This window comes from Triturus cristatus, chromosome 6 (genome assembly GCF_964204655.1).
Source record: "Triturus cristatus chromosome 6, aTriCri1.1, whole genome shotgun sequence".
Lineage (NCBI taxonomy): Eukaryota > Metazoa > Chordata > Amphibia > Caudata > Salamandridae > Triturus > Triturus cristatus.
This window is the reverse complement of record NC_140589.1, coordinates 861,480,742-861,507,912: the sequence shown is the minus strand read 5'-3', so window position 1 is coordinate 861,507,912 and position 27,171 is coordinate 861,480,742. Positions and strand designations below refer to the sequence as shown.

The window sequence follows — 27,171 nt, the reverse complement described above, 5'->3', positions numbered from 1 at the left end:
TTATGCACATACATGAATGGGCTGAAGGATTTGACGATCGTTCTGTTGTGCTGGGGGAACTTCTGGTTATTCCTCAACTTGGTTGGCTATTACAAGGCATCATCAGCCGATGTTTTGGCTTTAAGGAAATGGTGTGCTATAGGTAGGTTCCTTTGTCCTTCGTGGTTGAGAGGATGTGAATACATTGTTCCCATGGCAACTCTGAGCCAGCTCTATGGGTTTGGTGTGAGAGGTCGAGGCTAATGTGTCTGAACTATACTCTGGTGGCTACTTCCACCTTGGCTGACATGGAAGTATTTCCCTGCCCTCTAGAACCGATTTTCAATTATCTGACATCTAATATATTTTAAACTTACCTGAGGCAAGTAATGTCTTAGATTCAGTTCAATCAGAATTTCCCCACTACAGTGGCGTAGCTAACCTTTTGGCCGCCCATGGCGGTCCCTGCATTTGCCGCCCTGCGGCGGCCACATTGAAGAGCGTGGGTGCAATTGCCATGCAGGTAAGAGTGGGAGTGGGCCACCGCCCCCAAAACCCATGTCGCCCATGGTGGACCGCTCCCCATTGCTATGCCACTGCCTTACTACAAAAACTAACATCACTCTGATTTCAATCCCAGGCATCTCAGCGTCTGTGGACAAAGACGTCCGAGTTGCATTAATGTTACTTGGCCTCTTGGCAGCATTTCAAACTCTGTCACAAGAGATCCCTATCACTCCTCTCTCGGAGGCCGGCTTTGACAACTGGTTTTTCTTGGACAATATTTTACAAGCCACACCTCTCTCAAGCCATGACACTTGATTCCTTTCAATCTTCATTTAGAAAGGCCCTCCATGAGGTGCTGCAAGGCTCATTGCTTTTCCAACATTACATGAAGCATATATCCTGTCTTTCACAAGTCTGGTCCAGTCTTTTGGTGGTTCAATAATTACTCAAATGATCATCTATCTTGATGACGCCACTGGACAAACCCATCATCATTTACAAGGCTGTCTATCAGGAAGTGAAATCAGGATGAGCAGCAGTACTCAACTCAACACTGAGAAGGCTGGGGTATTAATAGTTGGAGTCGCATACTCAATCTGTCTAATGACTGGTGGCCAAGTAACCAAGGCTGGTTTCCTAGCCCAGCATCTTCACTGCTTTATTTAGAGTCATATACTCATGCCTAGATTATGAGACACCTGTTTATCTGGGTAGGAATCATTCTTATCTGATGTGATTACAGGCAGTGTAAAATTCCGCATCAAAGCTGATTTTTGTCTTCCACTGATGAACTTCAAAATATCCATATCTCAGAGCCTTACACTGGGCCCCCTTTGCAAAAAGATCTTTTTTCAAAAGTCTTTCTCTTGTCCATTGGTCTGTGAGCTCTGGCTTGCTTGCCGGCCAAACTAAAACTATATCATTAATTTTTGCAGTTTTATATAGCACAAACATGGCCCAAAGGTATTGGAGCACTTTACATGAGCACCAGTTACAAACACAAGGACATGTTACATTTTTGTAAGCACTGGGAAATTAGGTCAATTGCCCAGAATCACAGGATGTTGAGCCGAGGCCAACACTCGAACCTTGTTTCCCAGCTCCAAAGTCGCGAGCCCTGGCCGTAGCCATATCCTCTCTCCAACAGACAGTCAGTGCTTTAGGGTCTGCTTTCACTTACCAATTTGTAGTCACAAAAATAAGAAAAAGTAGAGCAGGAGGTCATTTCTTTTCCGTTCTCGGAACCCCCATTCTAAAGTGCAGCTCCTTTACACTTGAGCTTTCAACAGAGACATCAATGCTTTAGAAAAGTCCTAAATACCCAGCTTTTTACCTGCCTGAACTGTTTCCATTTCTTATCAAGTTTAGCCACCTTCAGTACCTATCAGTGTTATATTCTTGGGTTAATTGCAGGCTCTGCAAAGTTTTTAACATAACATAAGTCATTTGATGATGCATGCATTTGAATGCTGCTCTGCGTTTGGCTTGCAGCCCACCAGTTCAGAATGCATTGAGAACCAACTCAGCCTTTCACTCTTCTGAGGTTGATAATTTGAGTACCAATTACATTGTAGTAGGATCTGTTCTTTACAAAAACAGCAACTGTAATACTAACCACTGCTTTACAATAGGTCTTTGATATCATTAATGTGTTGCCCTGTGAGCATGCACTAAGAGGTACTAATGGATTTTGTCAGTTATAACTTGTTGCAGTTTGCAAAATTGTATGAACTGCATTTACCATGCTGCAGTGGGGAGGACTGGGAAAGACCTGTGGTCAATGTACAACTCCACTCCTTAGTAATGTGTATACAAGCTCCTTCCATTTTGGGGAGCTGATAATCAGTTTCCAGAGCTAGGGGTTTGATCCTGGGAGAAGTTTGACAACCCTCCATAGACACTAAGCAGCAGGTCATGCCCCCCCTCAATAGATCCTTTGCCTTTCTGAAGACTTCAGAAGAAGGAAATACTGTTGTCAAGGGTGATCCGCACTGGCTGTGCTTTAACATTCAAGATACCACAAGAAAAATTTAAAGTTAAGGGCGCCTTGAACTACATTTATTATGATGCACTGAGGAGGAAAGGGACAGACCTGTGATAAGTGTGCAACTCCACCTTTTAGCAAATTGGAGAGATCTGCTTCGGTGTCAGAATCCATTGCTCCTGCATCACCCAAGTAGCCCCCAGATGAGGGCATGCCTAGTGTCTCTTCCAGGGAACCTAAGGCTATTACTTAAGTGAAGGAGAAGTGTGGGGGCAAATCCACTCCTTAGACCATGGGTGCTCACATTTTCTCGGGGGCCAAAATGTGCTGTTTGGAGTGTGCCCAAGGGCCGAATTGATGCCGTTGCATCACCAAGATGTTGGGGTAGGGTGGGAGATTATCAAAGCCGAAACGACAAACATACTTTTCAAAAGATTACTAGAAAATACTACTTTAAATCTTTTTTCAACATTTTGCAGTGAATTCTGTAGTGATAGCGTTAACTACCTCACGTTTCATACTTAAACCATGCATTTCCACAGATTAGTTTCACTTGAACTCATTTTTAGGTCAAGCCTTTAGGCAGCGCGCATGCGCTGTCACTATGGCGATGATCTATTGTATTAAAAAAATAATCAGAAGGGGCTTTCAGCCCACCTACACTCACTATTGGTTATTAGCATCCTCACTCTCCTTTGTTGCCTTCTAATTCGGAAGAAGTCGCGGTACGCCACTTCCTGTTGCTTGTGTGGAGGACCGCTCAACCACTGTTAGATTAAACTTAATTTGGGTCCATCCGCTAAAAGCTTATGATTGAGGCACTATTTCTACTGGAGCCACATAACATCTGAAGGGACAACATGCAGCATTAATTTACAGCCTAATGGTAACATTTAGGGCCAGATACATCAAGCATTTTTCATTTGCGATCGCAAAAAATGCTTTTGAGATGCATTAAACCCAATTTTGCGATTTGGTAACCTGCTACCGAATCGCAAAATGGGTTTGTGATTCGCTATTTGGAATGGGCGTGTTTAGGGCATCTCTTCTAAATAGCAAATCCTAACAGTATGCATGAATCTTTTGTGACCGTGAATGCGGTTGCAAAACATTCATATTTTTCCACATTTTACCAACTGCTACTTCAAGTAGGTTATAAGACATTCGCAAATGGGAAGCGGTCCCCGAGGGACCCCTTCCCCTTTGTGAATGTTTATAAAAACATTTGTAGGAGCAGGCAGTGGTCCCATGAACCATTGCTTGCTCTTAAAAAATGAAAAGAAAACTTTTCAGTTTTCTTTTTGTAAAGCATCTCGTTTCCTTTAAGGAAAACAAGCTGCTTTATAAAAAAAATGATTGCTTTATTTAAAAGCAATCACAGGCATGGTGGTCTGCTGATCTCAGCAGGACACTATACCTGTGATTTTTGCGATTCCTAGGGGGTCGCAAATTGCGACCTGCCTCATTAATATTCATGATATAGGTAATTTGCGACCCCTTAGGAATCGCAGAAAGTGGACTGCACACTTTCATGCATACCGTTTTGCGATTCCCTAATTGCGAATCGCAAACATTCACAATTAGGGAATCGCAAAACATTTTTTTAATGCATCTGGCCCTTGGCTTCTCGCTGTGCAGTGATCTATGAGATGTGCTCTGCAAAGAACAATGGATTTAACCCAGATCTCTTGACTTGGGGGTGAATGTATGATTTATTCAGCATTCCGTCCATCATTTGTTTGCATAGCACTTTTTACCCTAAGTGTGATGGGTATGCCCAGATATGGGTCCCTTGCTCACTGTGCCACTGGATTCAAGCTAGCCTGGCTGATGAAGGGTAATACCCAGAAACCGGTCCCAGGATGCTTGTTTCTGGTCCAGGGAGGACCTGGCTTGGCAGTTTGGTTGGAACTGTTCCCATGAGGCACAGGGTCAAGACTGATTTGCATATGGCTGGGTCTAAACTGGGGTGGCATGGTGAGAAAAAGAACGATGGATTTAACCCAGATTTCTTGACTGGGGTTGAATGTATGATTTAGTCAGCATTCCGTCCATCATTTGTTTGCATATCACTTTTCACCCTAAGTGGGATGGGTATGCCCAGACGTGGGTCCCTTGCTCACTGTGCCACTGGATTCAATCTAGCCTGGCTGATGAAGGGTAATACCCAGAAACCGGTCCCAGGATGCTTGTTTCTGGTCCAGGGAGAACCTGGCTTGGCAGTTTGGTCTGGACTGTTCCCATGAGGCACAGGGTCAAGACTGATTTGCATATGGCTGGATCTAAACTGAGGTGGCATGGTGAGCAAAAGAACAATGGATTTAACCCAGATCTCTTGCCTAGGAGTGAATGTATGATTTATTCAGCATTCCGTCCATCATTTGTTTGCGTATCACTTTTCACCCTAAGTGGGATGGGCATGCCCAGACATGGCTCCCTTGCTCACTGTGCCACTGGATTCAAGCTAGCCTGGCTGATGAAGAGTAATACTCAGAAATCGGTCCCAGGATGCTTTTTTCTGGTCCAGGGAGGACCTGGCTTGGCAGTTCGGTCTGGACTGTTCCCATGAGGCACAGGGTCAAGACTGATTTGCAAATGGCTGGGTCTAAACTGGGGTGGCATGGTGAGCAAAAGAACAATGGATTTAACCCAGATCTCTTGACTGGGGGTGAATGTATGATTTATTCAGCATTCTGTCCATCATTTGTTTGCGTAGCACTTTTCACCCTAAGTGGGATAGGTATGCCCAGACGTGGGTCCCTTGCTTACTGTGCCACTGAATTCAAGCTATCCTTGCTGATGAAGGGTAATACCCAGAAACCGGTCCCCAGGATGCTTGTTTCTGGTCCAGGGAGGACCTGGCTTGGCAGTTCGGTCTGGACTGTTCCCATGAGGCACAGGGTCAAGACTGATTTGCATATGGCTGGGTCTAAACTGGGGTGGCATGGTGAGCAAAAGAACGATGGATTTAACCCAGATCTCTTGACTGGGGGTGAATGTATTCCGTCCATCATTTGTTTGCGCAGCAGTGATCTATGAGATGAGCACCGCTAAACGACTGATCTGCTTGCACAAGATGCCGAGATGTGCACAATGCAGTGAAGGCAAGTGCAGTAACCTAAGCCTCAAGCTGGCGCCAAGGCTGGACAAGAAGGTTTCATTTCTGCTTCAGCATGAGGATTCTGAAAGGCAGCAGAGGCTTTGATAAACATTAGATACACTGCCTCCTGCTCTGTGCGCCTCTAGTGCTGAGAAGACCGGCCACAAGACGCTAGTGCCGCAAGAAGATCTAACAGCACTGAGGTTTTATGAAAGACCAAATTTCAGTTAAACTAAAGGTGATTATAAACCAGCAGGGCATTAAAGGAGATATTTAAACTCCAGTGCTACTGCAAAGCAGACGCACAACACTGTATTTGTACCACGTAGGCTGCCTCTTGTGCGAGGCAAGGAAGGAACACCAGGCCATCGCCAGTGGGATTTGCCTCTGCACACGACACTGATTTGGGTTATATCTCAGTCAAACAGCTGCAAACGCACATTCTTACCTATTATTTTATACAAATAACACGCAATGACACCGCCAATGTGATGTGCACCAGGGAACTTTGGCTCCAATATTTGACGCCTAAATGTAAATAGTCCAGGCAAGCCTTCTGATCAGTTATTATTCTGGGGGAAAGGAAACAAACATCATTTTTAAACATGGACCACATGAGATTTGATTTACTGGACGGGCAATAAAAGAGCTATTCTTCAGTATAAAAAATGGGGATATCTCAGAATAGTAAAATAGGGATATCTTTATTCCCAGCAGTCTTTTCTTAGCGTCAAAGTCAGGCACATACAGGCTTCTCGGCATTGTATAAGCGATATCCACCCTCAAGTTATTTTACTTACCTCCATGCTAAGAGGATCGGCTGAAGGGGGCTGAGAGGTCCAGCTTCCCAGAGAGTCAGAATGCCATAGCAGGGAAGAACCTTGTGCATCAACATGTCAGATATATACTTATCCCACTTGAAACTCACTTTCAACTTTACTGGCTATCCCATTTATGCACTGCGGCTTGGGACATTAATTTTTTTTTTAACTCCTGGCATCTCCCTTTTCCTGTATAAGGTTTTGTGGCAAATTCTGGTGGTAAGTTAGTTATCGCCCTCACATGTCACAATTTTAGCACACGTTACTACCCTCAACATTTTCTTGCGACTTTAAGCAAAGCCTAAAAAAATAATCATGGGGCATATCATCAAGCCCCGGAGATAAAATTATCGCCGCTTTAGCGTCCGTTTTCGGACGGAAAGCGGCGATAATTTTATCGCCTAATCAGCAAGGTCACGCTATCGTGTGATTCCTTGCATTATCACCTTTTCCCCCAACGCCCATCTTTACATCTCTAATGATATGCAAAGTGGGCGTTTCTGCCCTGACATAACTGGAGAAATGTTGCTAAGCGACATTTCTCCAATTATCAATGGGCACACTAACCTGCAGAGCGACAAGCAAAGTAGCGAGAACCTCTGTTATCGCTACTTTCCTTACGCCTGCTTGAAAACTGCCTTAGCCATGATGTCCTATGTAAGGTGGATATCATGGCTAAGTATGCCTTGCCCCATCAGCAAGCTTTCGCCATACTTTGTGCGATTATCACTACATTTCCAGCGATAATCGCACTATTGCCAGCTTGCGCTGTGAATTTTATTGCTTTGGAGATAAGCGTTGCTGATAGCACGCTATCTCCGCGATAAAATTCAGAGTTGGCCGGTGATAATTATCCTCGCACTAAGAGCTCTGAGCGATAATTATCGCATGGCTTTGATGATATGCCCCAATCATATTTTTATAAGTCAGCATCATCTATTTTCGTTTTCATAGGAAGTCTGTAGGTCTTGCACTACCCACTGTTCTACTCCCTCACATCCCATCAGATGCCCTACCATATGCAGCAGTTTTACGTGACAATTCACCAGAGATTTCGTCTCTGGATACTCCATCTTATTAAGAACTTTGTATAAATCTACTTAATAATGTAAATACTGCTATAACCTATGAATAATTCACATTTGACACACAAAATCCACATATAAATTACTCCTGATACCATCACAGAGTAGCATCAAGTTACCATCATGAAGAGTTCATTCACACACTGAAATACTCAACGTTGTATGTATTCTATCCATATAATTGTAAAATTATAAAAACATCTTTTCTACTCAGCGATATGTGCACTTTGCCCACTTTAGTTTACATTAACATAGCCAGAGCTGTACTGTACAGTTGCTGTGAAAACTTATAATATGGTAGAGCGTGTACTTTTTTCATTAAATAATCAGTCCACTGCAAACAAAAAAACATAATTGAAAAACATTGTCATTTACAATGCCAGTAGCTCTAACTTTCACAAATGCAGAACCGATTTCATTGCAAATGCTTGTTTCATTTAGGGTGTTTGCATTATATTTTATATTCAGGTACCCGTACGTTAAAAGATCAACATAATAGTTACAGAGTAATGTGTTCTTTTTAATTCCCTACCACCCCTCCCCCACTCACTTACTCTTCCATTGTACTCACGGCCACATTTCCCATAATTTAGAAGCACTTTCACAGTTCTCTCATCTAAGCTTTCACCAATGAGCTGGGCTGCCTTGCTGAAAGTACAAGCTACAATGGCTGTAAAAAAAAAACCATAACCAGAAGTGCACATAAAAAGTTCCTTTGAAACATTGTTTTTTGTTTTCTTTAATTCTAGGCTTTGTTTCTACATTCATTTATGCTTGTTCAATGAGAGCGGGCAATCCTGCTCATAAAACATGCTGAACTGACAGCAGAAACAAAGCCTAGAATAACATAAATGTGTTGCTGGGCTACCAGAAAAAGCCAACAATGGAAATGGAGCAGTTTTCTTTCTTGGTTTATCAGTGGTCCCAGAAGATCGCGGGCCAGTAGGAAAGGTTTGCTGGGCCACACTGGTGGCCCGCGGTCCGTATTTTGAGTACCACTGCCTTAGACAAAGGACTTGGGTAGCAATTCTTTCCCTATTTTGCCCGCTGAATTAATTAGCTACATTAAGTGGCGACCTGCAGTGTGTTCCCTACTTAGTGCCTCTAGTATTAGTGGGACTCCATCCAAACTGTCCTCGTCTTTCTGTCTCCTTGACCATTGTGGGTAGTTGGAGGAGCAGAGAATATGTCCACTTCTCCAGTGCAGCTGCAAGCTCACGCAGTCCATGGGGGCAGAGCCTTAGTGAAAGGTGGACCAGTTGTTTGAAGCCACTTGAGCACCTTTCACTATGCAGGTGGCAAGTCAGCATGCATTTGTAAGGGGACAGAGTACCCCCTTCAGGTGGGTACTGTGATTACCTGCTCTCTGTTCCAGGAGAATCTGTTGAGGTGATTCCATAGGACCCTTTTCTCCTCCTTCCCTTGGGGTTACAATCACTGTTCGACACCTCTATGTGATGTACAATCAGTGTGCCCCCTTTGCCGTTGCGCCCTTGTCTGTGATATAACACAGGTGTAAAGGTAAAGTGTTTCCTCATTTGCATATGGCTACACCCAAATGCAAATGAGGGGAAACCCTTTTGAAACCTGTAACACAGAAGGTGCAGCTCAAGTGTTTGGGCCCTATCCATAGTATGAAAGTGCCCCAGAGGTGCAGACAGCGAGTGCACACACTAGTTGAGCCCGTTGGCACCTTTGATAATACAGCCTCAGACGTTTGACAATTGCCTTGTGCTAAGCTGTCCAGCCCTGGGGTCCACAAATGTTCTCTCACTCCTGCAGGAGAGATCCCTCCCTAGTCTGGTTCACCAGATCCCATGGCAGAATATGGTAGTGCAACAATCTCACGGGCTGCCATGCTAAAATCATGCCTGCAGGGGCTCTATGCAGCAGCAATGTGAAACTGAACTGACTTGAAACCTCTGGTAGACACACACATCTTGGTCAGGTAGACACTCCATGCTGGCAGACATCAAATCACTCACCTCAGGGCCCTGCATTCATTCAGACTTGGCCCGGCTCAATAATTGACGGATACAATGTACCCCCCAGAATCCTAGGATCAGTCATAGTGGCAGTCCTGGACATGGCCCACAGTCGTACTACACTTCTCTACAATCATATCCTGACATGATATCTGATGTACTTGCACATTTTGTATTGACATAGAGAAGAGCCACACCATTGAAAAAATCCTACCCCTTACCTTTCTCAAGGTTGACACAGGGTATACACTTTTAAATGACAGTGTTCCATTACAGCTGAGCCCCATCCTTTCTGCACCATTACAAGCCTGGAAGGGTATCATTTACATGTCAATATCTTTCATTCAGTAGATAGAAAAGTGTCGATATACAAATAACCCAGTTTAACATTGTCATTGCACCTAAAATATGTTCGGGCCTACGAGAAACAAGCCTAACTCAGTGCTTTGAGCGCATCCAAATATAGAGAGTGCACGAGTAACAAGAAAGGAGTGTTAGAATACACAGCTCAGTCCGGACAGTTATAATACCCCCAAACAGCCGCCACCCATGCAGGTAAGAGTGGCGGGGCAGTGGGGCTGGTTTGGGGGGGGATTCGACATACTACCACACGGGGAAAATTAAATAAATAATTCATTTTCCCGCGTCATCGTCTGTCGAAATCCCCCTACCCAGCTCAAGCGGTACACCACTCTTACCTGCACAAGCCGCGGATGCCCCCAAAATATACCAGTTCTCTTTAATATGTTGTTCAATTCATTAAAGTCACTGTTCAGTTTTAGGCTCTAAAAGCTGAGTCATAACAAACGTTCAAAGGACAATAAGGGACTAGCTTCCTGAATTTTTCCTGCCAGTTCTAAATGTATGATGGGATCAGCAGGACTACAAGTCCCATAATGAAATTAGAAGCCTGGACTCAGTAGCTAGTTATACACAGACCTGGAAATCATGACAGTTCTCATGAATATAACTGATATACAAACATGGGTGTCTGAAAGACTATCCAGAGTGACGTGATTTGTATAGAAGTGTTCCTGCTTTTGGGATACTAAATATAAGGATTAAAAACTCTGGGGCATATTATCAAGGACAGCCCTTGAGAATTCCAATAGAAGTCCATGTTCTGGTGTGAACCTGGGCTTCTATTGGAATTCTCTGCGGCATATTATCAAGCCCATTATCGCCGCTTTAGCAGCAGTTTTCTGCTGCTAAACCGGGGATAATTTCAACTCCCTCCTTGATAATATGCCCCTCTGTTTTCTCTGAGTGTCTGATTAGCATGGTGCAGACCTGAGCTTCTCTTTGGTGTAGTAACAAAGGAACATGGGGCATTTTATCAAGCACGGCGTTAGAATTATCGCCGCTTTAGTGGCAGAAAGCTGCCGCTAAAGCAGCGATAATGGGATTCATAATATGCCGCAGAGAATTCCAATAGAAGCCAATGTTGACACCAGAACATGGGCTTCTATGGGAATTCTCTTCGGTATTTTATCAAGCCCATTATCGTCGCTTTAGAGGCAGTTTTCTGCCCCTAAAGCGTCGATAATTTTCACGCCGTTTCTAGATAATATGTCCCCATGTTTTCTAATTTTTATGTTACTAAAGTCTTATAGTGGCTTCTGCTTACTACACTTTGGCTTATGTGTGGGGCAAATCGAAATATTAACTGTTGTGTATTTTTCTGCGTTTCACACAGGTCCTGAAGCGGCAAGGTTATGACGCAGCGTGTGATATCTGGAGCCTGGGTATCCTGTTGTACACAATGCTGGCAGGGTAAGGGCTCAACATCAACAGGGCCACCTGAGAGGCATAGAACAATGACGTCAGTCAGGGGTGGCCTGGGGTAGCTGCTGTCTACCTTGCTTGCCCTTAGGTATCGCTAGCATTGCTCTTGCTTGCCCTAGTGTCAATGGCTATGAAAGCCATGACAGGAATACAAAGTAAACAGTGCTCTGGAACCCTTCTCACTTTCTACATTCCCTACTCCTTTTTCTTACCATGGCCTCATGGCAGCCAATAGAGGGCTGTCAAGAGGCAAAGTGTGGAACAGGAGGTTAACATTGTGATGTCACTAGTGGTCAAATTGTGCATGATGTCTTTTCTAATAACTTTGTGTAGCATAACAGCTGTGGTGCACTCAAGTTCAATACTAATCAAATAAACACAGTACTCAAACAATAATCACTGTTGGTGTGCTCTCTTTGAGGTGGTTCCACCCTGGCACCGGTTCTGAAAGAGAAAGAAAACTAGGGCCTAAATGTCCTAGACAAAGTAAGCACTTCCTAAGACACTCAACATTGAGTGTATCACATATTATGATGCCAATGTTAAACACAATTAATCAATCTTTAGTGGTTAATCATCATAAACACAAATTAAATTCTATAAATCCAAAAGTCCAAAAAGAAGCTGCAGTTCCATTCAATGTTATCCAGTGCTTCTTTATTCTGAAGCGGAATTCATAAATGATGAGAAACTTCAAAAATATAATATGATATCTTCACAATCATGGAGAATGGGATTGGTTTTCTCCATGATTGTGAAGATATCATATTATATTTTTGAAGTTTCTCATCATTTATGAATTCCGCTTCAGAAAAAAGAAGCACTGGACAACATTGAATGGAACTGCAGTTTCTTTTTGGACTTTTGGATTTATAGAATTTAATTTGTGTTTATGATGATTAACCACTAAAGATTGATTAATTGTTTTTAACATTGGTATCATAATATGTGATACACTCAATGTTGAGTGTCTTAAGTAGTGCTTACTTTGTCTAGGACATTTAGGCCCTAGTTTTCTTTCTTTTTCTAATAACTTGACATTTTGTTATTGATCATCCATGGCTTCCAAATAGCAAACTGGTAAGAAGGAGCCCCTTAAGGAAGTCCCTCAACGGACCCCATCACTGTATACAACGCAAGATAACACTAATTTACTTTCTGTAATTACTCTGACCGCAGATATTACCTACTACTGAAGGTTTGGGTATGTTTTCGGCATTCACAATTTTTTTACTAAAATGTCAAAGTTTATAGCTAATTCTGAGCTTTCTCTTTATAACAGTAAGGGCAGAAAATGGGGTCCAATATAGATTGGATCGCAAATCAGCCGCTAATTTTGCACAGATGTTTTGTGCGCCCGGATTCATTTTGCATTGCAACAGCCAGACTTGTTAGAAGCTTCTGTGGGGCTCCTGGCAAGAAATGTGCAGGTCCCACTCAAGTTTATCATTACACATCATCATAATGACAGCAAATCATTAACTGTGAATAGAAGATAGTTGGACTCATTTATGTGTTTGTTGCAATAGGGCAGCGCAGCAGGCCTTGCTGCTGCGCTGCCCTACGGCCAAAGAAAAGGGCAGGAATAATCTAATAGATACGGCGCATTCCTGTCCTTTTCCCCAATGCTGGCTCACAATGGGCTGCCCTGTGCTAATGCAGGCATGATCATTTTTGTGCACGAAGAGAACCTTCCTGCACAATAACAATCACTAGAGGCTTTTACCTATTTCTTTGGCAGCACACATAGAAAGAGGTAAAACGAGGAGAAATAAAGATCTTCCTCCTCATTGTGCCTCTTTTACGCCTCCCTTGGAGAGGTGTACATTTTTGGCGCTGCCTCAGACTTCCGATTTCTCGTAAATCTGGGGCAGTGTCAAAAAGCCATGGATGTTGCTGGGAACGCCCCCAGCAACACCCATGGGACTCCCCTTTCACACAGTTTTCTGCGTGAAATGGGTACATATTTACAAGGCCATGAAAAGCCACGTAACATGGCTTTACGTGGCCTTATAAATATGTCAGTGGCGCATTACGCCACCAGAACATCAAAAAAGTAATGTTCTGGCGGTTCAAAAGTGCCAGTAGGGCCAGTATTTGGAGCTACTTTGTGGCGTTGTCACTTTAGTTGCACAATAAACGCACACGTGATGCCTGCTTTTTTATTGATTCAATATATTCGAAAGCAGGATACACCAAAATGCGTGGGGCCTTGGCTTCCCTCGCCTTGTGACAACCCTGGTAGAATATGTACCACTGTAAATGTAAACGTGTTGTACTTGTATAGCGCACTGTTACCCCTAGGGTGTCCTGGCACTGTACTCATACCGCTGTGGAACCCTTCCTGGCTTTTCCCTGTGAAATATCCACTCCTGGGCACACCCAAGCATCCCAGCGCTGTTGGGGCCGTTGTGGAGATTAAGCAAGCTATTGCCCAGAGTTGGACCCATGATTAGAATAGGCACCAAGGCGAGAATTAACAGGTCCGAGGAAATTGAGCCCAAGACCCGCCAAGGCGGGAATTGAACCCTGGTCCCAGGCCAGACCTCTGCATCAGGGTCTGCTGCTCTAACCATTGAGCCACACTTCTCCACGCACAAAACGAATGGCAATTGAGAAGGATTTGCACAATTCCTACCTAATTCCTATCTACATTTTTAATGAGGCTGGATTCCTCTCTGAATTGTTCCAAAGGCTAGGTATGCAGTGATGATTTCCTCCGAGGAAAACTAAACCTCCATCCCTGTTTTGCATTCACAAAATGCTGACACTTCATCCCTGTCCGGTGAAGGGACAGGTGCCACATTATTAAAAAATAATCTGATGTGGAGAGACATGGGGAGCATGGAGCGGTCCTCGGACCACTCATTGCCCACCAACCTGTACCTGCAGCTTGCATTCACAGGGTGGAAGTCGTGTTTCATGAACATATCCCACTTTGGAATTGCATATTGCTATTAGGTGTCAGCATCCCAGTAATGATGTGTGGCCAAGTAACGGTTGCAAAACATTGACTCATATCCGTCCTAGTTGTAAGGAAGCAGTTACTTAAGTTTGTGAGTCTTAAAGTCTCTTTAATGCTCTTTTCTTTCTGTAGTTTTATTTAGCGGGAACTAGACCTGAAGTTACTGGAACGCTTTACATTCGCAATTACATTAAACAATTTTTTTGAAGGCTAAGGAGATTAAGGCCCTCATTTACAAGAGGCCTGTGCAGTCAGAGCATCACTTTTTGTGACAATCCGCGAGCGCAGGCCTCTCAATCATATCTATGAGGCGACGCAAGCCCCCCTGCATGGCTTTGCATGGCCTCACAGATATCGAGCAGTGCACTGCCTTGCCTTGCTCTACATCAAGGAGGCGGTCCATGGGCATTGCTGTGGGTGTTCCCAATCAATACCCTTGGATTTTGACACTGCCCCAGATTTACAACATCACAAACCTGGGGCAGCACCAAAAATGTAACCCACCTGGTGTAATGAGGAGAAATGTTTACATTTCTCCTTGTTTTTTCCTCTTTCCACGTGTGCTGCATTCTGCAGCACTCATAGAACGAGGAAAGTGCCCCTTCCTGCACCAAAACAATTATGCCAACAACATAGACACTCTTGCACCATGGTGCAAGGGTGTCTGCATTGCCGCTCGGCTGCAAATTGTGCGCCCACGCTGGGTGAAAGCTGCAAATACAGTGCATTCCACCCCTTTCGAATTGGAGTAGGACAGCGCAGCAAAATGACTTGAGTGCTGCTCTACACCAATTCTTTGTAAATGAGGCCCTGAGTGTTGTGCACCAGAATCACAGGATGTCGAGCTGACGCCAAGACTCAAACCTGGTTCCCCAGCGCCTAAGTCGGAAGCTCCGGCCCTTATACCATGTTATACACCAACATTGTAAATGTGGTTTAGACTCCTTCAGTGCCTGCAATTTTGCACACCTCAAGATTTATGAGTCCAAACACATTTCATACATCATTACTGAACTGTGAATAATTGGAAATAAAAGGTTTTTGTCTATCTGCAATTACTTGTTTGGAAGCTACTATGAACACACTCCATTTCTTAGCTCGTCTTTCCCATTACAGAGAGTTATCAATCACATGAGAATCAGCTTTGGCTGTCCTTCAAAGGAGACAGTCAAGTCTTGGTTGCTAATTGCCACAATTCCTTTAACAGGAGCAGCACTTCCTAATGCTGTTAGCTGGACCACATTCTCTCTATCCATGTGTCCAGACATTTTGGCAGTGATATTCTATCCCAGCAATATAAAATATGATCAATTTAGTGCAAGAAGCATGTATTGTAACGAATTTCCTTCAAAATAATAAAAGTTAGCATTACTGCAAATATGGGTCCTACATACTGATCTGCACATTAGACATACAATGGAATGGGACACGATTTATTCGGGTGGACCTTCCAATGACAAGAAATATCTGTGCGATTACACCATGCAGATATGTGGTTTTACAGAGGGTAGTACTTCACTGGGAAAACGCTTCACTGTAAGGAAATTCTTACCTTAACTCACTCATTATATATGGGGTCGTCCCCTCCCTTTATGCCCTTTGGAAGGCATTTACTGCTGCCGTTAACAAAGTCGTTTCATATTGCGTTTGTAGGGTGGGAAACGCCTGCAAAATGTTTGGGAATGCCCAACAGCCTATGGATGTGTCCATTACATTTTGCAGGGCCACTCCCTTCCAAAGACATGTTGCTCACCAATAACCTTACATTTATGATGATAGCAACTCATGATGTGGTATTTCCAGCACATATTGCTGCTTTTGCTCCTAAAATCCACGTCGATTTGAAGATTGAGTTGGGCTCTAAGAGAGGAGTGTGAGGATAATCGGCCAGTAGTTCTCCTCCTGTGCATCAAACCCTGTGAGTAGACTATAAGTAAATCTCCCAGGTTTCCATTTTTATTGCGTGCTACAGATAAATTCAGGTGGGCAGCCATCTATTACTCCGTATTTATTTTTAAATATGGAAATATAATGTCTTTTTGAGTGCTTTTCAATGCTGTCAGTCATAGCTGCCTGGCCAACAGTTGAGAGGGTGAAGGTCTCAGAATACAGCTTTAAACAGCTAAAGAGGACAAAAAAATATATAAATACAGAGGAAAATGTCGAAAAAACGCATGCCATAAAAACAAGAGCCCTACATTTAATCCCTCCGACTGAGTGAGAACAAAGAAGCACAATCCAAGCTGCACTCTAGCTGCACTCTATGTTTGTTTTTTGGGGGGTGAGGATCTGCTATATTCTTTAATACATTCCAGATCTTCCGCTTTCAGTCACTAAAACAATTCTTGAAAAAGAGCATATTTGACATGTTCGTCAGCATTCACAAAATAACAATGAGTGTATTTGTGTGGACAAGTTACGTTTCTGCGTTTTTGAAGGTGATGTGAATATATTTATGACATTCATTTAATAGCACATATTCGTATTTAATTTCACAGGTTCACACCATTTGCAAATGGGCCCGATGATACCCCTGAGGAGATCCTGGCCCGAATTGGCAGTGGGAAGTATGCACTGGCAGGAGGAAACTGGGATTCCGTGTCTGAAGCTGGAAAGGTTGGTGGATTATTAATCTTGGCTTGAAATAATGTGCTTTTACACAGTTGAACACTCCACATATTACAGAACATAATCTGCACCAAATGATGCCCCACTTTGAGAGGCTCTGCATGTAATCCAGAGCTCCAATCAGAGCCAGCCTGGAAACTAAAATCAACCCTGACAAACATGGTCAAACCAGCTCCACACTGGTGGAGGCCAAGGACAAAGGGGGCATTTTACCACAACGCCTTCACTTTCCAGAAACCAGCTCTCTCACAGGAACATTTAATATTAGATTTGTATTTTTCAAGCTAGGCTCCTATCTTCATTAATAAAGAGGCAGAGTGTGTGACCAGATAATTAGGCAGCACTAGACGCCTAATACAGGTACTGATGATTGCACTTGACCAAAATTGAAGACGCATCCATTCATCCCCTCATTACGTTTTGGCCCCAGACCTTGTGCTAACTTCTAACAAGCCTAACACAATTCCCATTTACTAGACAAAAGGCCCTCTTCTCCTCTTCTCATTAAGCCAGTAAAACCTGGCTCCATGCCCAGTAGTAGGAATTTCACATTTCTACTCGTATAACTACTGCTCTTTGTTAGCAATTGCTGTACTATAATGTTCTATGATGCATTTGACCTGGCCCTCTCTACAGGGTCACCCCAGATTTTTACCTTCCTCTCATAGAACCCATTTCTGTTGGCTTTATGGCTCTGCACACTTTACTCTTGCTAATCAGTGATAAAGCGCTTGTGCTCTCCCTTGTAAACCTGGTAAAATTGGTATGCACCTAATTGGTATATTTGGCTTACTAATAAGTCTCTAGTACATGGTACTACATGTACCCAGGCCCTGTAAATTAAATGCTTCTAGTGGGATGGAGCACTCATTGTGCCAGTCACTAGGACATCCCTATAATACAGGCTTGCCATCGTAGCAAGTATTTCAGTTTTTTTAACCTGGCCAAATAAACTTTTTTGCCAGGCCTACACCTTCCTTGTTAATACTAATGTCACCCCTGAGGTAGGTCCTAATGGCTCATAGGGCAGGGTGCATGATATTTAACAAGTGTGACATGTGTACTTAAATGATACAGGTCCTGACAGTGAAAAACTGCTAAAGTCTTTGTTCACTGTAGCAAGGCTAGCTCTCCCACAGACTAACACTGGGTTACTTTACTGCACATAATAAGTGATAACTTCAGTTTGGGAACAGAAAGATAAATGCTTCTTCCACTAATTTCAATTGTAGTTTAAAATCCTCTTTAAAGGTAAAGTTGTATTTTAAGTTACTGTTCTGAAAATGCCACTTATAGAAAGATGCCATCTTTCTGCCTAAAGCAAATGTGTCTTTCTGCCAGTGTGCAGGGTTGTATGGCTGTTAATGGCTGTCCTGTGGTTTGCACTCATCTAGACATGGGGACCACATGGCCTTGGGCGTGGGGCAGGGTGTTGATATCCTGAGCAGGATGACCAAATGTTGTAAGCTTCTAATGGGAGCCTGAGGGCTATGCCCAGCCTTTTTCCTTAGTCAAAGCCAGGACATGGAAAGGATAGACAAAGGGAGCAGGAGCATCCCCCATCCACAGGCTGGCACTGGGTATAAGAACAGCACCATCAGAACCTCTCATTAGAACACTCCTGGACCTGTGGAAGATTCAGAAGAAGAAGAGGATGGTTGCCCCATTGTCCGAAGAAGGAAGACTGAACCTGCTTGCCCTGAACCCAGGATCCTCAGAAGTGACTCCAAGGGTTAGTTGGTTGACCTCCTGTTTAATCTACAGGGACACCACAAGCTTCTATTAGAGGTCTTCTATACAGCTGCTCAGTTGACTAGCACCAACTGGACCTGCCTGAGCCCTGCTGCTGTCCTCTGCTGGAGTTAGTCCTGAGCCCGAACAGGTGCCCCTCAGGTCCTGGATCCTTGGCTGACATCAGAGTTTACTCCTACATCACAACCTAGCTCCAGGTAAAAATTCAGAAGTTTGGGGCTCTTCGTGGCCACAAGTTGGTTTCTTGCATCAGCGATCAGCGATCACCGTGGCTCCTTCCAACATGAAGCTTCGACAGTGACCTGCTCTGTGCAGTAAACAGTGACCTTCCGCATCCCCCACCAACTTGAAGCTGCCACAGCAGCCTGCTCCTCACTCCTACAACAATCTCCTCACTTCCCCCATCAAACTAAGCTCCAGCAGAGACTGCTCATGTGGACCTTGACTTTGAGAAGGTAAACTCTTCACCAGGATGAATCTGGTCCTTGTGTCCAGCTTAGGCTTCATTGTGGTCAGCCTCAACTGTGACTTCGACCAAGTCCAGCACGACCAAATAACCATGAATGTGCTTTTTGGAGCCACTTGCACCTGAATCTTAAAAAAATCATAACTCCCATTCTACCTGTTGGATTTCTGTGATTGTGGGGTAATTTTATTTATTGAATTTTGCTCTATTTCGTAAATCAGTGTGGAAGTTTTGTTGTGTTGCGTTTTCACTTTATTACATTTTGAGGGCTGCATAAATACTCTACACCTCTACTCTACTCTAAGTTAAGCCTATCTGCTTTTGTGACAAGCTACCAGGGGCTTAAGTACACATTTATTTTGTGACTTTTATGGTTCACCCTGACAAGTACTGTTTGTATTACTTGAGCGGGGATCTCATTCCTCTCAACTAATAGCCCAACTTCTTAAATGGGTGTTCAGTGGTGGGATCCAGTACATGTGTTTGCACAGTATTACTCAGTGATTTGTGTAAAACCAAAGATCCCTTGTGAAAAGCTGATTATAATCAATTTCTTTAAAAATTCTCTGATTTTTCATTTGTTTACCATTGCAAATGTAATTTCTGCCTCATATTTCTGCACCTGTGCGATTGGGAAAGCATGGTCGGAAACCTAAGGAACACGGAAAGCTACACTGTGGTGGAGCTGAAAAAGTTGTGCAGGATTAGGGGCTACAGGTAGCCATAGGCTTCAAGAAACTGAAGTTGTAGGTTGTACTCAGATCCTGGAACGAGGCCAGTGGACTGTAGTCTACAGCACAGGAGCAAGAGGATGATGTGGAAGGGGAGGATGAAATAGAAGAAGAGGGAGAGACCCCTCCTAACCATGGCCCCAGGGGAGAGAGGAGGGACAACATGAGTGAGTTTCTTGGCTGGATCCAAGCAGAAAGCAGTATTTCCTCCCACTACCTGTCCCTTGAGAAGTTGGAGGTCAGGAAGACTGAAGAGAGCTGATGCTGCGACTGACCACTCTGGCCAAGAAGGAAAGGAAAGCAGAATCCACTGTAGAGAAGGCCTTGGAGAGAGGAGAAAAAGTCTGAAACACAGAGAGCCTTGGAGGAGAGAAAACTAGCTCTGGAAGAAAAGAAAATATTGCTGGCTCATAAAATGAGTCCGAAGGAGATTGTCTTACAAACCACTTTAACACACCAAAGGGTAACCCAATTTCCCCTCAGTAGATGGGTAGGTAATGCAAACAACACAAAAACTCCAGAAGGAATGTTTTAGAAAATCTTTAAAAAATACATAGCAAGATTGGTCAAAAAGATCCCATCAATGAAATCAAGCAAAGTAAAAAAAAAAAATTAACACAAGAGAAAATAGTAAAAGGCATCTCAGTGCTGGGATTTTAATAAAAGTATTTTTATATATTAATATACGTTTACAGTCTTTGAAAGTCAATACCCTATATAAATCATAATCACTAGCAGTTATTTCAATGAGGTTTTGAGAAAAATCACAAATATTATCAAACAGTTGAATATACTTTCCTTGTAGGGTCACATAGACATTTGTTACACAGCAAGGTTGTACACTATTTCCATCAGTGTTTCCTAAAATAGACCTTGCATTATTGAGAACAACCACTCAACCTAATCCCAAAGACTCTATGTCTAGAGCACATGTGGTATATTTATCTAAACTGTATCGGTTGATATGAGGGAAGCAGTACACATGTTTAGTGCTAAAAGTACAAGTGAAATATTTATTTAAAATTTAAAGGAGTGCATCAGCCCCCTCCTACCAGAACTTTTTAAACTGACCCTATGTTTGCAGGCAACAAGCAATTATGACACCCCCTGGAATTTCATCATTATTTCAAGCACTTCCAATGCTTGAGCTTTTGATCTACAGCTAGGAGTGTAGTGCCTTTTAGGGGCTGGTTCTTTGGCTGCATTTTATGTGTTCTGATAGTGTATAAAGAAGACAGAAACACTGTAATTGTTCATTATAAGGCTTTATTAACAATTTATATTGCTGATTGTTGAGCAATACTAAATATTTTATTAACAATGATTGCTGTATTTACACATGGTTATTATTGATTATATGAAATTTTAGCATGTGGCTCATTTGTATTATATGTTATGGTGCTTCCTGGTAAAGCCAATAGGCTTGTTTATTTGGAGAACCCCCCTATATTGGCTTGTGCTATCTGGTATAGGAGGGGGTTATTGCAATTTTGGGGGCCATGAGGCTTTAGGGGTCAAATGTAATTTCATAATGTCATCTAAGGTATTTTGAATCTGCCTTATGTGTCTATTTGTGAATAAATGCTCTATATTTAGCAGTGTGTGGGTAATAAATGTACCTTTCCTTTCCTAAAGAAAAAGCAGTGACTGGACAGTCATTTATTGAGTATTGTTATTGGGTGCGAGGAAGTGGTGATTACTAGCCCACATCACATCCTCTGAGTAGGCCTTGGACTGCTCTGCTTTGCTACCCTGACAGAGTCAAGCACTACAATGGGGTTATTGGCTACTACTAAGGGGTAATTGAGAAGCTATTACATGTGCTTGTGTGCCAGTTACAGATGACGACTAGTGTTCAGCATGTTCCACACAGGTTTATGTACTACATACTAAAGGGCATATTTATGGGGATTTGTCGCAGGGCATCGCAGTAACTTGCTGCCCTGCCCTGCATCAAAGTGAAATGGAAGGAATGCAACATATCTATGGCATATGGTGCATTTATGTCCTTTCCCCCTGCAATGGTGCCATTTTGTTGGCCTAGCGACAATGCAGGCACCCTGGCACCATGGTGCCAAGGTGCCTGCATTGCATGCAGGATTGTTTATGTGCAAGAAGGGGCACCTTCCTGCACAAAAACAATTCTGATAGGCTTTTTCTGCAACACATATAGAAAGAGGAAAAAACAAGGACAAATAAACATAATTCCCTTCATTACACCTCCCCTGAAAAGGCATAAGGTTTTGGCGCATCCCCAGGTTTACATGGACTTGTAAATCTGGAGATGCATAAAAATTGATGGGTGTGGTGTGGGAACACCCACCACAATGCTCATGGAACGCCCCTCGAGTGCAGAGTAAGTCAATACAACAACTTGTTCTGCATTGGCTTACTCCACATCTATGAGGCCATTCAAAGCCATAAACATGATTTGGTCATTTGTGCCGCTGTTGTGTCACAAAAAGTGACGAAACAGCGGCACAAGCAGCTGCTAAATATTCCCCTAACTATGGTAAGCAGCCTTGAGTTATTAGACAGAATCGTCACAGTATGATATTTTCTACATAACAAGTGCACCAGGTAATAACCTATGTACATGTGCTTGTTTTGCTTCAGAAGAGTGGCTATCTGAAAGTTTTCCCCACAGTCTGAAGGCGATAGATAGTAACATATATTTAGAACCTTGAGACTGGCTATTTTAAGCGAATAGTGTCTTTTTTGACAAGTGTTCCATATGGTTTACACTGTTCTTAGTAGATACTTTTCAATACTCTGTGGTGTATTTCTCATGAGAGGTACACTGTCTGCAAACAGTGTGGTACAAAGTAAAGTCTCTCCATAGAGTAAACACTGTTTGCAGTACACACTTTTCTACTAATATCAACTTAATTTCTCAATGTAGGTTTGATGACTGTGAGGGGTTTGATACAGATAAAAGCTGATTGTAGTAAGGCATTCATTTTGGAACAGATGTTGAGCATCTTGACTAACTTGGCTTTCTCTGTATAGTTGTATACATATTGAACACTATGTGCAATGAGGGTTTCCCATATATCTGTTGTTGATTCTTAATGTGAACTAGGCTACCCGTGAAGTGTATGGTATAGAGTCAATGTTGCACATAACACATGCTCTCTAAACCTTCAGTCAGGCAGTCAAGCCATCTTTATTTGGATAATCAAGTATCCATAACAGGAAAATCACATTAACAAAAAAAAAATGTAAAATACAAGATAAAACAGAATTCATCACATAAAAAATAGAAGCCATCCTAGGACATCCTGTATAATCACTACAATTTCATAAAGGCCATCTTTATCAGAGAGCATGGTACCTAGCTGGCTCCCTCATCCTGCATTGCTCCAGCCCCTAGTGAGCAGCTTCTTATGCTGCTCCACTGGGTGGGAGTCATATCTTGATCTGTTTCCCTGCCTGCATCATTGTGGGCAGGGAAATAGATCAAAAGTCTGCTCCCAGCTGTCATGAGTATTTTTAAAGAACCCACCAGCTGGGGGAAGACTTCGTGATTGCTCCTGTTTGGCAGGAGTTTAAAAAACACCATCTCCAGGCAAGAGTAAGCACAAGTTTTCCTGCCTGCACTGGTGCAGATAGGGAAACTGATGTGTCCCGTGGGTCAGCTCCCCAGGACAGAGCAAGTGGAGGATGGGCTCCCTGGAGCCAATGAAGCCTCGGGGAGCGGGGTCGTGTGGCCCCCTCCCTTTAAAGTATAGTAGCGGACCTGGGTGATTGGTTCCCCAGGACCTTCTAAAGGCTTGGGGAGAGGGGCCCTTAAAAAATGCAGTGGGCCCCAGGTGATAGAGTTCTGGGGTTCCAAATATGGCTCAGGGAGGGGGGAAGCGAGTCCCTCTCCCCATATTTCATGAATCTGGCTCCAGGGAATGGAGTCATGGGGCAAAATACATCTTGAGGAGGGTGGGCACGCACCCTCTTCCCACATTAATGAATCGGGCCATGAGGATGGGGTCCCGGCTAGCAAAATAGGCTCAGGGAGGGGGTTCCCAGGGCTAAATATGGCATGGAATGGTTGCCGCAGGCCCCCTCCCCTTCATTTAACAATGCAAAAATTGCCAATTTCATTTGTATTCTGACTCCAGGAGGGGCTCTTCTAGGTCCCCTGTCTGGGGACTAGGCAGCAAAGTGTCCCTACCCTGCCCACTAATATCATTTTTTTTTAACTTCAGGACAGGTGACTAAGTCCTATAATGACAGCCAGCAACATTTTTCTCATGTTGCTGGAAGCCAATGAGAGAGCTTGTTCCCGCAGGAATCTGACTCCCGCTGAAGTGAGATGACCCAAGAAATATAAGCTCCCTGAGCCAATCAGAGTAGTCTACTTTTAAATTGCCGCTCTTGCAAGACTCTCTCAAGCCACTCGCAGACCCAACCATCCAGATGTACAATTATTTTTTTCACCTTACTTTCTCAAAAACTACTAAATGAATGTACACAAAATCACACGAAGGACAACCTGCGGACCAAGGTCTAGCTTCCTGCCAAATAAGGTGTAATTCCCTTCAGCCAGCAGTTTTTGAGTTTTGGGATCCCCCCTTTTTTCCAGCCCCTGCTTGACGGACCACCCCGAAACTTTCCATGCACAAGCTAGTCACTATGTAACACACATTTTTTTAAAGTGTTATGTAGATTTGTCAAACAGGGGCAAAGTTATTAGCAACACAAAAACGCTTTTCCTATGGAACGGCTGACCTAACTATAACTACCTAGTGGCAACTGCCCATTATAGTTAGGCTCAGATTTCACATTCACAAAACCATAGAAATTCAGCAGTTATAGTAAACTCAGCTAACTATAAATCTATGCCCGCAATGCACTTTTTATGACCTCACATAATACATCACTCATGACATGGTCAGTGACATCACTGATGTCATTTGAGATGTCATCAGTGATGTGTTTTGTAAACATTTCTTAGACTTAAATATATATACTAAGCTACTGCATAAGTTAAATTACTATTCTTTCTGTAGTAGTAATGAATTATTCTATTTCTAACATGTGTCATCTGAGTGGCTGTGTGACTGTTTGTATCAATATGTGAGTGGGTATCTGGCTGGCTGTATGGGTATGTGATTGTATGGATCTGTCAGTGGGTGTGGGTGATTGTATAGGTCTGTCAGTGGGTATGTGAGTGGCAGTATAGGTCTGTGAATGAGTTTGTGAGTGGTTTATTGGATGTGTGTGTGAGGAGTTGGGTGTGTAATTAAGTATATGAGTGGTTGTGTGGGTGTGTGAGTGGTTGTGTGGGTGTGTGAGTGGTTGTATGGGTGTGTGTGGATGTGTGAGTAGTTGTATGGGCGAGTGAGAGGTTGTCTGTGTGTGAGTAGGTGTCTGAGTTACTGTGATTGGCTGTGTGAATGCTTATATGGGTGAGTGAGTAGGTGTGTGAGTGGTTGTATGGGTATGCAAGTGTATGTGTGAGAGGTTGTGTGAGTGTTTATATGGGTCTGTGAGTGGCTGTGTGAGTGCTTGTGTGAGTGGGTGTGTGAGTGATTGTGTGGAGGTGTTTATGAGTGGTTTTATGGGCCTGCGAGTGGGTATGTGAGTGGTTATATGTATGTGAGTGGTTGTATAGGTGTGTGAGTGATGTGAGTCTGAGTGGGGTGTGAGTTGCTCTCTGGATGATGTCATGGGTGATGTCATTTGAGATGTCATCAGTGATGTCACTGACCATATCGTGAGTGATGTTATATGTGAGGTCATCAGCTGTGCATTGAGGGGCCGTAAGTTATAGTAAGCTCAGGTAACTATAACTGCTGAATTTCTAGGGTTTTGTGTGTGTGAAATCTGAGGATAACTATAACGCCCCCGTAACCTTTGGTTTTTCAGTAAATTTCTAAGGTTTTTTAAATTCTATTTGCTAACCATAACATCCCTATAACTTGTGGTTTTAATAGTCAATTTCAAAGGCTTTTCAAATTCCATTTCTAAAGTGTTATGCCTCTCTAATGTTTAGTTCTTTTGGTTAATTTGTAGGGTTTCTTTTTAATACTAAATGTATTGCAATTTATTGAACTGTAGACATTTATTTTTTTATAAATATACTTTCTATTCATATGAAAACATAAAAATTACATATGTACGAAATGTAAAGTATATGACATTTTTCGATTGTAATTAAACAAATGCAATTTTTCTTAAGTTTGTTTTTTTGGGTACCCCAGTACCTTCGCTAGTCTGTAAATATAGATGGACTACTACTCTATGGTTTTTAATCCTGATCACATGATCGGAATTAATCTGAGAGTCTGAATCTGTTGTTTCACCAAAAATTAAAAAAATATTTTCAAAAAGCACACCCCTCCTTTTTCGTTATTTACATCAGTGAGAACATATTTACAAGTATATATAAACCTCTTTATATCTGTTTTTATTCTATCCGTCAGATTCACAAATTCCACAAAACCACACCCAGTCCTTGCCTTTTGATTGGATATATGAATGCTCCACCTATGCACATAGAAAGCTACATCAAAATGTGTTACTTCTCCAGTGAAGCCTGTAGAAGGAGAATTGAGAACCAGTGGTTCTTTGCTATCACAGAATGGCTGAAGGTACATCTTCTGTCCAGGATGAGCATCCACAACCTGTTGAGAATAAGGGGGAAGATATACCACCTTAAAGAAAAGAAAGTGATGTCTGGAAGCACTTTACTATACCTTCTGTGGAAAAGAAGGTTACAGTAAAATATGTGCAGTGCAATATATGCGGCTAGCTGTTATCCAGAAGCACTGCAAAGAAGTATTCACATGAGACAAGTTCCATGTGGAAGCACCTAAAAATAATTAATGAAAGGGTCTACACTCTACAGCTGGATGATGATGGTCAAGGCAGGTGCAGCAGGACAGTCGACCTCTACAGCAGCCTTGGGAGAATCGTCATCACCTGCAGTCATTACAATACCAGCTGCCTGCGAAGTATTGAGTGACATTGTTATTCACTGTGCAAAATGCCACATGCTTGTTGCTGTAAAAATGTCTTCTGAGAATACATTTTGGATATAGTGAAGAAGCATCGCTGGTAGTTTTTTAGTTTTTGCTTCCAGTGACCACTTAATGTTTTTGGGTAACTGACGCAAGTCGCTTCTTTGCATTTCCCCATCCTTTCCCTTTTTACTACCCTGTTATCTTTTGCTCAAAACATAAAAAAGAAGAAAACGATTTAAAAACTATTAAAAATCCCTTCTAGAAAAAACTCAGTTCTTTTTAGAACCATCATCTGTTCAAAGAAAGAGCTAACTGTATGTTTTCAATGTGTCAGTGAGAGTATCGGTGTGAGAGGGTGTGTGTCAATGTGTGCATCAGTGTATACCTGGGTGTGTTATTGGGTACATTAGTGTTTGGCTGG

The 27,171-nt window shown here is 42.8% G+C and overlaps 1 protein-coding gene across 1 annotated transcript in view; it reads left to right on the top strand.

The window, feature by feature from the left end:
- Positions 1–27,171, top strand: part of LOC146817972 (ribosomal protein S6 kinase alpha-2) — a 1,223,136-nt gene that overhangs the window by 1,174,348 nt on the left and 21,617 nt on the right. The window contains exons 18-19 of the mRNA XM_085611448.1: positions 11,158–11,234; positions 16,710–16,827. Of these exons, the coding sequence (XP_085467574.1) occupies positions 11,158–11,234; positions 16,710–16,827 (195 nt within the window). The remainder of the gene's footprint in view (positions 1–11,157; positions 11,235–16,709; positions 16,828–27,171) is intronic.